The sequence below is a fragment of the Loxodonta africana genome, chromosome 11 (genome assembly GCF_030014295.1).
Source record: "Loxodonta africana isolate mLoxAfr1 chromosome 11, mLoxAfr1.hap2, whole genome shotgun sequence".
Taxonomy (NCBI): Eukaryota; Metazoa; Chordata; class Mammalia; order Proboscidea; family Elephantidae; genus Loxodonta; species Loxodonta africana.
Window position 1 is genome coordinate 49,854,861 of NC_087352.1, and position 12,326 is coordinate 49,867,186.

Consider the following 12,326-nt stretch of genomic DNA (forward strand, 5'->3'; position numbering starts at 1 on the left):
AATTAGCCAATGAGAAAACTCTTCTTCCCCGAGGGAGACTCCAGGGTTTTGTTGCAGTGGCTGTGCTTGGCTTTGGATTTTTAAACAGGCAATCCAAGTTGATCTGAGCCTCTTACATCAGATTCCAGGATGAGAGTGGAGAAATTGTGTGTTTGCTGAGTATGATATTTTAAGGGACTGGTCCCTTGTTCAAGGAGCCCTCGTGGTGCAGTGGTTAAAGCGCTTGGCTGTCAGCCAAAACTTCAGTGGTTCGAACTCACCAGCTGCTCCACGGGAGAAAGATGTGGTGGTCTGTTTCCATAAATATCAGAGCCTTGGAAACCTTACAATCAACTCAAAGGCAGTGGGATTTTCTTCTTTCTTTTTTTTGGTCCCTTGTTCAGCACAGCCTGGAAAGCTCCCTGCTTCCTGTTCAATTAGCCTGAACCATAGCTGAACTCTGCCCTTTGAACTCACTCAGCAGATAAATACATTAGCTCACCTAAGGAATCATTAATATTTTTCAATCACATAAAACAAACATGAATGTCCGAAAACAACCCAAGAGATAGCCAATTAGGAATAGCTCATGTACCATGTTGGAAAAAAATCACAAGTGGATGTTATTTACAGAGCATAAAAGGTCAAGGAAGAAATGAAATGGATTTGGTCAACAGTTCTGGAGACAAAGAGGACTTACATTTTCATATCTGTAAGCAAGAGGGATACTGCACAATATTTAGCAATTCCTATTCCACCTACGGAGCCCTGGTGGCATGGTGGTTAAGCACTCGGCTGCTAACCAAAAGGTCGGCAGTTCAAATCCACCAGACGCTCCTTGGAAACCCTATGGGGCAGTTCTACTCTGGCCTATATGGTCGCTATGAGTCAGAACCAACTCAATGGCAACGTTTTTGTTTTTATTGCTCTTTAAGAAAAGTTATATCTTACTCTTGGGCTCTTTTCTACCCATTTCCATCAGAAAACACAACGTCTTGAGCAATTCTGGTGTCCATGCTTATTTACAGATTCCAAAGTATTGCATTCATGGGAACAATCCTATTCCTGATTTGCTACAAATGAACCAAAATTGTTATTGTGGAAGTATCACTGCTTTTAAGTGAACTAGCCGAAATGAACCAAGCTAATGGCTTGATTGAAAATAATTTTACTGAAGAAAAGGATGTTCCTGAGATACTGCAACTCTATGCATATAAACAGATTTTCTTTTGTGGAAAAAAAAAATGCTAAAGGCACCTACTTTGCCCTTACCCCTGCATGTCATCTCAAAGAATGAGGAAAACATCCCCAACCCGGTCATTACACATTTCAGTTTGATTTAATTTCACTTCCCACAATTCTGTCTCCTGACCCCTCCCCTCCCACTCCCTTTTCATTTTTGTTTGGCTTGGAGTGTGGGCTTAATGCCCAGCTATCCTAGATGAGAACACTTAAAGGAATATCACAAGCACGAAGGGTAAATCTATTGAACGAGGGTCTTTAACTATGTGGTTTCCTTAAAGGGAAAGGTTGGATCAATAGGATCAATATGAAAGGTTTCCCTGGCCCTGCATAAAAGGGTAAGGGCTTCTCATTTCACTGGTTTAACTTTACTCTCTGACAAATGCAAATCAATGGATCTGTGTTTACAACAGATTCCCTAACAGACTCAACTTAGGCAAAGCCCAGAGCCTTGCCCTGGGGATAGGGAGTTCAAGCTTGCTCCAGGGGGACACTCTAGGAGAGAGCTTTGTGCTGAAGGTCTTGGGGGTAGAAAAGGGAGCAAGCTGGCAACAGCTACCAGTCACCCTTAAAGAAGGGGCTTGCTGACCACCCATATCCTGCTGGCACTCAAAGAGCTGCTGCCATCTGTGGCTTCTCCAAAGATGGTAGAAAAATGGAATATTAAATAGATTCTTCCAAAGATGTCTACTCAACATCAAAATGAAGCTTAGATTCCTGGGATCTGGTCAGCCAGTCACCCTGGTTTCCTATTTGTATGAATCTGGCAAGCTGACTGCACTGAGGAAGCTGGAGTAAAATATTGACAATTGGTGCAGCACGAGTATTTGAGCTCTAGGAATGCTCTTTCTGTCCTTAGGTGGTAAATGGCTCTTCTTAGCAATGAGGAGGCAAACCACTAACACTGTGGGTTCTTTTCCCCCTTAATTTTACCTTTCCCTTTAAAAATGTGATGCTTTCCAGAGATTACATGACTTCAAGTCAATACCAGTTACAGAGAAATTATTTTTCTTCCTGCAAGAGAAAGTATATGTATATTTGATTACAGGAGCCAAAGTCCAATGCTGATTAAATTACATTGGAGGTGTGCTTCTAACCCAAACAAAGTCTGCTTTCTGTAGAAGAGTAATGGGTCCTCAAATGGTGAGAGAGGCGCCAAAGTGGAATGCAGAGCCTCCCTTCCCTCTGGGATGAGTAGTGTGGGGCATTTTTCATAACAAATGCCCATAGCTTCTAGGAATCCTGCTCCCAGAGTGGGAGTATTTATATCCACATGGCCCACAGCCTGCCTCCTAGCCCTACCCATCTCTACCATGCCAGGCATCCGATGGACCGGTTACCCAATCAACTTCCCTACCTACTCCCTAATTGCTCCTACAGAAAACTGTGCCCATTTTCCAGGTTCTGCCTTGAATGAGACTTGGAAATAAAAAGGCCTTTTCCAAAGGCACTGAAGTTGGTTGGGAGAAAAGACTGGATGACTGATGGGGCCACGAGACTAGCCACCCCAAGCAGGCTCTACATCTGACAGCATAAATTATTTTATGAGGTACGTGATAATGGACTCTCCCACCAAGAAAAGTTGTCCCCCTGGAGGAAGTGACTTGCCCCGAGGTCAGGAAAAATAACAGTTACTCCCTGGTGGTGCAGTGGTTAAGAGCTACAACTGCTAATCAAAAGGTCCTCAGTTCAAATCTACCAGCCACTCCTTGGAAACCCTAAAGGACAATTCTACTATGTTCTGTAGGGTCACTGTGAGTCAGAATCAACTCCACGGCAACAGGTTTGGTTTTTTTTTGTTGTTGTTGTTGTTGTTAAGAAGTCCCCTGGTGGCACAATGGTTAAGTGCTTGGCTGCTAACTGAAAAGTTAGTGGTTCAAACCCACCAGTGGCTCTATGGGAGAAAAGACCTGGTAATCTGTTCCCATAAAGATTATAGCCTAGGAAACCCTATGGGGCAGTTCTATCTGCTATGAGCCAGAATTGACTTGAAGGCATACAACACAAGGAGTCCCTAGATGGCACATTTAAACACTTGACTACTAATTGACAGGTTGGCAGTTCAAACCTACTTAGAGGTGTCTCAGAAGAAAGGCCTGGAGATCTGCTTCCGAAAGATCACAGCCTTTAAAACCCTATGGAGTGCAGTTCCACTCTGCAACACATGGTGTTGTCATGAGTCAGAATCAACTTGAAGGGAAGTGTTTTTTTTTTTCTTAAGAGGGTCAGGGGGTCCCTGGGTGGTGCAAACAGTTAAGGTGCTCTGCTGCTAAAAACATTGGAGGTTCAACTCCACCCAGAGGCACCTTGGAATAAAGGCCTGACGATCTACTTCCAAAAAACAAGCCATCGAAAACCCTATGGAGCACAGTTCTACTCGGACACACATGAGGTCGCCATAAGTCAGAGTCAGCTGGGGGACAACTGGTTAACTGGTTAAGAGGGTCAGAGGTGAGCATGGTCCAAAGAGTCTGAAGATGAGGTTTGAGACCCAGAGTGCTGAATCCTTACGCTCTCCTGAGTACTCCTTATCCAGGCCATAATTTCTGTTTTTCCCTCCTTAATTCCTTTCCTTTGGCAAGAACCCAGAAACTAAATCTCTCTGCTTCTCCTTTGAGGTTTGCATTTCTCCAAGGATCCCCCTACATGATACCACTTTTCGTGAAGACAGCCTCTGCCAACCACAGTCAGGGCAGCAGTTTCGTGTGGTGGTGAGGCCCAGTACTTTCTTCCTGAGATCTCCTCTTCCTCTGGTGGGTCTTCCTTGAGAAACAGGTATGCAAAGGCAAGCAAAACTGAGGGCTCTCACCCACATCAAGAGTTGACTCTGAAACGAAGTCTTGGTTAGTAGCCGTCAGCAGAGACAAGTTCTCTCCTCTTCCTTCAGAGCTCAGGCCTGGAGCTTGGGAAACTAAAACTGGTGCAGGACCCTGTTGTCTATGGGCAGACCTTTCTCAAGAGGAGAATGGGCCAGCTGCTAGGTCCTCAGAGGGACACAGAGAAGCTGGGGGAATTGGTTTACCCTCTACCCATACCCATCATCTGCCAGGCATTCATCTTCTCTTAGGATTCTAAAATGGGGGTCGGGAAGAGTCTAAGACCCCATCCTCCAAAGGCCCACTCACCCCCCCAGAGCCTAGGAGCCAGTGGGGAGGGGGCCAGCTGTCTTCCAGACCGGAAGGAAACTATCCACACTCTTGAGTTTCTGTACCTGATCACCTGACCTAGCTTACGTGGTTTTAGGAGAGGGTGAGGGCAAGCTTCAACTCAGAGCCCAGGCCGGGAGTCAAGGCACCCTTCTTTAAGGAGGGCTGCTGGTGGAACAATGATGCCCCATCTCTGGGGGGGAGAGAAATACCTGCTTATTGGTGGCCACACCTTAAAGCAGAAGAATGCTAGATTTCTTTTTCTCTTTGCCCTTCCCTTCCTCCTTTTTCACATTGTTCTTGGAGAAAGAAAGAAAACACTTGTTTCCTTCCAGACGGTAACCTTTTCCTGAAAGAAAACCTTAGCTTTCTCGGACCAGAGGAATTACAACTTCAAAAAACCCAGGGCAATTTAGCTCTCATCCCTCCTGTACTCCTGGGCAGCTATTTCATTCTTTCCAGTTGAAATTCACCTTAGGGTTCCTTCTATGAGGAACAAGCCACCATGGGGGGTGGGGGGTGGGGGAGCTGGCGGTCAGGAGAGGGCAGTAGAGTCCCCCACAGGTGGGAAGAAAAACTTAAAAGTTCTTTCCTTTCCAGTCCATGCCGACTTCTCAGAGGAGACCCTCCCTACCGGGGCTGGGTCTGAGTCCCTGGCAGACCAGGAGTGGAGAAAGTTCTCTCCGGCTGGTGGGAAGGGGTAGGGGGATGCTCCTCAGTTCGGTTTCCTTCTTTTCCTCCCCAGCCAGGGTAGGAAACAAGATTCTTCCCTGCTTGGCCCATTAGCTCACAGCAGAGCCGGCTATCCCCTTCTTTGTTCGTGGGGCCGCCTTTAATTGTCCAACTAATCGATCTGCGTAGAAATTCTGTGAGAGGGACTTACAGTACCAGTACGGCAGACACCGAAGGGATTCGCAGTTCGGGAAGCGGCACTCTTAGCCGGAGGCTCCAGCTACGTCATTTTCAAACTTGGGCTTGATCGTTAGCTTAGAACTGGACGGAGACTGAATTTCGAAATCATCAGGGCTTTCCTGGGCGGGCTTTGAAGAGAGGTTTCCCCGAGATCTGATGGACCACATCCGCGTGCGGGACGGTAGCGGCGGGGGCGTAGGGGTGGGTGAGGGTGGGGATGGGGGTGGGGGTGGAGGTGGGGTGGGGGGGCGGTGGTGAGGCCAGGAAGACTAACTGGGTAGACTCGCAGCTGAGCCACCCGGAGACCGGTAGCTGGGAGCGCGGAGGGAGCGCCGGGACCCGGCAGATGGCAGGGAGCCCTCGGAGGAGGAAGCGTCGGGGAGGAATGACCGGCAGGGGCCCCACACGGAGGAGCTGCCTGGGACTTAAGCTAGGACCTGAGCTGGGGCAGCGAAGGGAGCACAGGGAGCTGGGGCGCTGGCGAGGGCTCTGCTGGGAAGAGCGCGCCGTCGGGCTTACTGGAAACGCGCCGGATCAGGTTCCTGATCAATGAAATCTGGGTCCACACGTTTACGTTATTGTTGCCAGCATTAATGCTCTTTTAATCTTCTAAACATTATCAGCATCGATCTCCCTCCATATACACATTTGTTTGAGAAAGTGACATAACCACACGGTGGAAAGCCTGGAATAAAAATAAATGCACAGCCTCTCCCTTCTAGGGCGCCTGGCTGCTCCCGCTCTGCTCCTCCGTGGTCCGCTCCCGCCCACCTGAAGGCGTAATAGGAAGGTGTTCTGGAGGCGCCAGGGGTTCGTCGAAGCAAGGACAGTACCAAGCTTTTCAATTATTAATCCGACCAGCCATCAAGCGAAAACAACTCCTGCTCTGTGCCGGCGTGGCTTGCGTTCTGCCTCTCAGGCTCGCATCGGGAACTAAGCGGCGGGGGACAGGTGGGCTGGCCCCTGAGCTGTAAGCCCAAGCTGAGGGAGGGAGTGGTTGGGGCGCTGCGAAAGAGGTCCCCGATCCCGCCCCTCGGAGGTGCTCTTCGGCCCCAGGAGCTCGAGGACGTCCTCAGCGCCGCAGGAGACACACACACACACACACAGGGTGACCTGGCAGGACCCGCTGCAGACCGCCCCGGCCAAGTGCCGTGGCTATGGGCACCAGGTGGTCTAGGCAACATCTCGGCGGGTTGGTTAAGGGCCCAAACTGGTGGCTGGGAGCTGCTGCCTGGACAAGGGCATGAGTCTGTGTGCTAAGGGGCTAGAGGTAGGCCGCCTGGGCACGGGACTCCTGACTCACTGGAGACCTGAGGCTTGGCAGGAAAGGGGGGCCGCAGGGGACTCGGCTCTGTCTTCCCTGCTTGGAGACCACCCTGGCCGCCAAGGATTCGATTCTCCTCCACAGGGACGTCCATCCAGGTTCTGGCCTAGGTACTCTCAGTAACCCCTCATGCTTGGTTCAGAAGCCTCTTGGGTTCAAAGCCTGAAAGTGTGCTCAAACAGTGGGAATTTGTCACTGCTTACCGTGTGGGGTGCCGGCTTAGGGGACCGCCCAGGAGGCCACACTGGGCCCATTTGCAACCACTTCCTGCCCACACCACCCTTTCAGATCTAAGTGGTGCACCTGGAGTCTATTTTCAGCAACATCTGCCCAGGCCATTTGAGTTTCTCCCTTAGGTTTGAAATACCACCTTGGGCTGTAGACACACTGAAGCTGCCAGGAAGGAAAGCCGTGGAGACCCAGTGAGGGAAGAGAGAAAGGACCCACTTTTGTCCTGATGGGTTGGAGTTCACTTGGAGAGAGGTTTGTGGTGCTAATCCAAACCAGACATCTTAGTTCTGAGGTGCGGCAAACCCCTGTCTGACTGAGCCTCCGGAAGCACTCAGAGGAGCCCAAATGGGGACAAGAAAGGGAAGTTCAAAGGAGACGGGTCTGGGCAGAATCCGGGGGGCTCGGGGATGTGAGTCAGCCACGAGTGGCCCAGCAGATCCAGATCCGGTGGCTTGTTTAACCCCTGGGGCCGAAGGGCAGGCGCCTTCAGAGCCTGCCTTGTGGGGATTCCGATCGATACTCCTGGAAGGGAAGGCCTCCGCTTTTCTTCTCCATTTGCTGCTGTCCCCTAGTGCTCCTGAGCACATAATACCTACTTCCCAGGCCCAGCTTCTGCGTCAGCATCTGAAAAGACTGATCTACTGACCCCAAACTGAACAGCCTCCTATGTAATAATAACCACTCAACACACTTGTAGTTGCTGATAAAATGGCCAGATAAAAAGGCTAAAGCTCTTGTCCCTTTTCAACCCAGGATAATAAAACAGACACACATTTGAATGCTTGAGCAAAGTGGGGTTCTCAGCAGGAATTTCCCATTCCCTGGAGGGGCTGGAGGGGGCTTTCCGGCTCCTGCCAAGGCAGCTTCAGAGCTCATAGAAACAAGGCTTGGGCCCAGCTCTCTGAGGCCTGCCAAGGGACTACCAGGGCGTGTTGGGATGGACTCCTGGGATGCCACCCTCTTCCTCCTCCCGGTAATGCCAGGGGCTGTTGTAAAGGCTGAAGGCTCTAAAAGGCAGAGCATTACTTTCCACATTACTTTCAAACCTACACAGGCAAAAGGCATGCTTTTAGAAGCTCTGTCCTTTGCAGGACAGGCATGAGGGGGCGGCAGCGCTCTGAGTTGGGCCCAAGTAGAAGAGCTGTCATTTTCCCTTTAACTGTACCCACAAGACCAGCTGCCAAGTTCCTTTTGGTCCCTTGTACCCAGGAAGCCAGTCAGTAGTAGAGGTCCCCTGATGGGGGGGAGCTGGGGGCTTTTACTGAGGGCCTAAGACAAAGGGGTACCCATTGTTCAGAATGACCAGTAGGCACCCAGTTTATTTTCCATCTACTTATTGCTTAATCTTTGCCAAAAACTAAGAGCAAATCAGAAAATGGAGGGAAAGGATGAAGAGTAAGCTAAAGCAGAAAGAATGAAAATTTCCAAATCCAGACAAAGGTGTTCAGAGCCCACTGATTCCGGGGAAGCTCTTTGGGGAAAGTGGTTTTGTTTTGTTTTTACCTTCTTGGATCAATATTGCGGGCGATTACTGGCTGGAGATTGAAATCCTGCAACAGCGGGCAAAGGCACAGGCTGTCAGAGCGGAAACGCCCCCTCCCCAAACAGCTGACCCAGCCTCAGCCCCAGCCCCATCGAGCGTCCTAGTGTGCATCCCACCAGCCATACTCGGCGGTGCGACGACAGCCAGGGAGAGCCAGAGTAGGAACCTGACGTTGCCCCTCCGGAGGCGCACTGTACGCGGCTTGCTCGGAACCCGCGTGCCCCCATATCAAGTCTATGCGAATTACTGCCACCACGAATAATTCCCCCAGATCGCCCACCGATCTCGAAAGATTGCCCCAACCCCAAAGAAGCGACCCATGGGCCTGCAGTAGGGTATTGTGTGTCCTCCGAGGTGGGGGGGTGCGGGGGAGGGGATGGACACTTCGCCCCCGAGCCCGCGGCTGAGTCCTGGGGTCAGCGCAGTCGCCACGCGCGCTGCACAGGGTCTGTGAGCATAAAAGCGCGCAACTGTGTGCCAGTCGCAGCCACTGCTGCTGCTTTCCCTCTTGCTCCAGCACCCGCAGCCGACACAGGAGATTTCTGTGCTCCAAGAACAATAGAGGGCTGTACCTCGCGGCTCGGCCGCTAGAGGAGGCACAAAGAGCCAAGCTTGGCTCCAGAACAATGTAACCAGCGCGTCTACTCTCCCCTCCCGCCGGCAGCCCAGCCCTCCCCGCTGCCGCGCTACGCGCACAATCAGCGCCCGCTTAATGCAAAGGCGGAGCTTGCAGCCCGCGGCAGAAATGCATTAACTAACCTGCATCTTAATTTCTTGGCACATCTTCCGCGAGCGCCTAACCTCTCCCGGAGTCCCAGCAAACCTCGACAAATCCTAGCAAATGCTGGGAGCCGGGCAAAGGCGGCCGGCGAAGTAGGCTGGACACTCTCCACTCTCTACTCTTCCCCTGTCCTCCCAAAGCCGGTGAAGGTGGCAGTCCCAGTCTTCCTCCTTGAGCCCTTGCCTCGGAGTGGGCAGGAGCACCAGCGCTAGCCCTAGCCCGCGCTTTCGGTCAAGCCCGGGCAGAAAGTCCCCGCTCCAATCCAAAGCCGGAGACCGGCTTCGGGAGCGCTGTTGTGTCCTAGCCGCCAACTCCCGTGCGGGGCGAGGCTATGGCTCCTGCCTGTGACCAAAGAAGTTTGCCTGAGGTGGTGGGTAGGAGAGCGGGAGCGGTGTTTTTCCCTTCTAAACAGCAAAACCCCTCAACTGTCTTCACATATAGACTTAGGAGCCTGGAAAACGAAACTGTATTGCTAAAAAAAAAAAAAAAAAAGGTTCATGTGCACAGGGCTTAGAATAAAGGCAGTCCCCATCTCCGTGAGTCCTGGAAAGAGGGCTCCTAGCAGACAACGCGCACCCCCACTTCACCTCCCATGACTGAGGAAGGTCGGAAAGAGAAGGCAAACGTTGGCTCACTGGGGGAAAGGGTAAGTGAAATGAGTAGGGGGTCGGTCAATGAAAGCTCGGGACGTGGAGGGAGGAAGAGAAGTAAGAAGAAAAGAGAGAAGAGGAAACGGAAAGAAGAAGAAAGAAGAAGTATACAGAGGAGAGGCGGACAGAACCTAGAGAAGGGGCTGGGCGCTATGACCCCGCCACCAGCATCGGGAGCCCTCCCCCCAGCAGCCTCGTGCCCGGGACTGCCAGGCTTACCTGCCAGGCGTAAGGCGGACATGCGCTGGAACTCGGGCTCCTGCAGCCACTTCCACATCCTGCGAAAGGTCTCCCTGCCAGATTTGAGTTTACTCCACGGTTTGGGGTTCCGGAGCAGGTCGGAGAGAGTCCCCTGAGACCGGCACAGCACCCTCTGCGCGAAGATGGCCTGCGGGATGCTGTAGCGCTTCAGCTCGGCGGTGATGCGCTGGGCCACCTCCTTGGTGTTGATCTCTTCCAGCTGGCCCGACGTGGCCACCTGCGAGCCGGACGAGGACGAGGGCGGCCGCTCGCGGCTGGGCGCCAGCACTGGCCCGTGGGACTGAGCGTGGCCCGGGTGGTGCAGGCCGTTGAGGTGCGACATCATGGCCGCGGGCGGGGTACCCAGGCCGCGGGACAGGTGTTGCTCGCCGCGGGTGAGCATGGCAGTGTGGTGAGCCTCGAAGTTGGGGCTGAGCATTTTGTCGTGACCTGGCGGCCCATAGTTGGGAAGGCTCTGCTGCGCGTTGTGCAGGCCTCCCAGCCCGTTGCCCAGCGGCGTAGCGGCCAGCGGGGACAGGCTCTGGCCCATGCCGGGCATCTCCTTGTAGGGACTGTAGAGGTTGTTCATGGCCGGGAGCCCGCGCTCGTCGCGCATTAGGGTGAAGCTGCCGCTGACGTTGCCCGACAGGCGCTGGTGGTGGTGGTGGTGGTGGTGGTGCGGATGGTGGTGCGGGTGCGGGTGGTGGAACTTGTCCGACACTGTGGAGATGGGCGGCAGCGGCTGCAGCGGCGTCAGCGTGGTGTAGGTATTGCTCATGCCCATGCCCGGCGGTGATGAGTCGCAGGACATGCTCATGGCGTGGTGCAGCGGAATGGAGAGCTCGGGCCGGTAGTCGCTGCCGTCCAGGATCGAGGCCATGCTGGTGACCATGGCCGAGCGCGACGCCGCCGCCGCCGCCGCCGCTGCGGTCCCCAGCTCCTGGTGCGCGGTTGGTGGCGGCGGCGGGCCCCGCAGCGAGCCGGCGGCGCCGCGACCCGCGTGGTGGGGGCTGGGGCTGGCCAGCAGCTCCTGCTCATGGCCGGGGCCCCCGCCGCCGCCCCCGCCGCCCCCGCCGCCGCCCCCACCGCTGCCGCCGCCGGCCGGCCCGTGCAAAGTGCCCAGACTTTCCATTGTCAGCTCCGGGTTCATGGCGCAGCCTTCTAGGTCTTTGGTGAGGCATCGATAGGCGGTGTAGGCAGCCTTCATTCAGTCCATCGGGGCCCGAGGGCGGCGGGGGCGGCGGGGACTGCCGGCGGGCTGGCGAGGCGCGCGTGGCTGGCTCGGCCGCGGAGCGGGAGGGCTCGAGTGCGGGAGGTGTGTGTGCAGGGGCGCGTGCGTGCGGTGTGCGCCCTGGGCTGCAGGCGGGCGGCGCGCCCGGGTGGGGGCGGGGAGGGGGTGGACGGGGGGTGCGTTCGGGAGAGGGGCGGGGGCAGGAGCAGGGAGGGATCACCGGGCCCCGCCGCTCGGGCCGGCGCGCTGCCTCGCCATGTCCGAGCCCGCTCCAGCGCCGACGTCTTCTGTTTGGGTGAGCTGGAGCTGTCCAGAAGGGCTCTGCCGCTCGCCGGAGCAGCCAACCTACCCTCCCGGGTCTGGGGCGGGGCCGCGCCCGATGGGCGTCGCCAACAGCCACTCCATGGCCGCGCCTGCGTCGGGGGGCGGGCCTCCTGCAAACGACCGCCAATGGCTGCCTGAGGGCGGGGCCGCGCGTTTCATGTTTGGCTGACGGCTCGGTGCCTTTTTTTCCTCCTTTGCTACTGGAATCAAACGTCAAGGAGAGGGAGGGAGTAAGAGGGAGGGAGAGCAGGGCAGTGAAAGAGAGAGAGGCGAGTGTGCGAGCCAGGAAGGGAGATTGTGTTCAAGATGACGCGCTGTTTCCTCCCGGGGAGCTGCGATCTGGGACTAGGGGCATCGCTTCGGTTCCCCTTGCCGCGCCCCAAAGCTTTCCTGGAGGCTTGGAAGCCGGGAGGAAAGGACTCCTCTGGGTGATGTGTGAAAACAAACCCAGTGCCCTAGCAAGCCAAGACCCGAGCGTCCTTAGCCAGGAGCAAGGAGTTTAGCCTTTAATATGTTGGCGTTAATGTATTCTAATGCACGGTAAATTCCGGAGACTGGGGCGTGCATAATCTACCCGGGAGTGGAGCTCCCGCGGCCGCGCCACTTGCGAGCGCAGCCGGCGGAGGAAACCTACCGACCGCGGTGTGCTTGCAAAGTTAACACAATAACATCATTTAATTATCCGGCGAGCCCATAAATCTCCCAGTTAGGAGGCTTCAGAAG

At 54.4% G+C, this 12,326-nt stretch overlaps 1 protein-coding gene across 1 annotated transcript in view; it reads right to left on the bottom strand.

The window, feature by feature from the left end:
* The window catches only part of ONECUT2 (one cut homeobox 2), a 46,570-nt gene extending 35,315 nt beyond the window's left edge, over positions 1–11,255 (bottom strand). The window contains exon 1 of the mRNA XM_010587099.3: positions 10,028–11,255. Coding sequence (XP_010585401.2) covers positions 10,028–11,255 — 1,228 coding nt within the window. The remainder of the gene's footprint in view (positions 1–10,027) is intronic.
* Between the last annotated feature and the right edge of the window lie 1,071 nt (positions 11,256–12,326).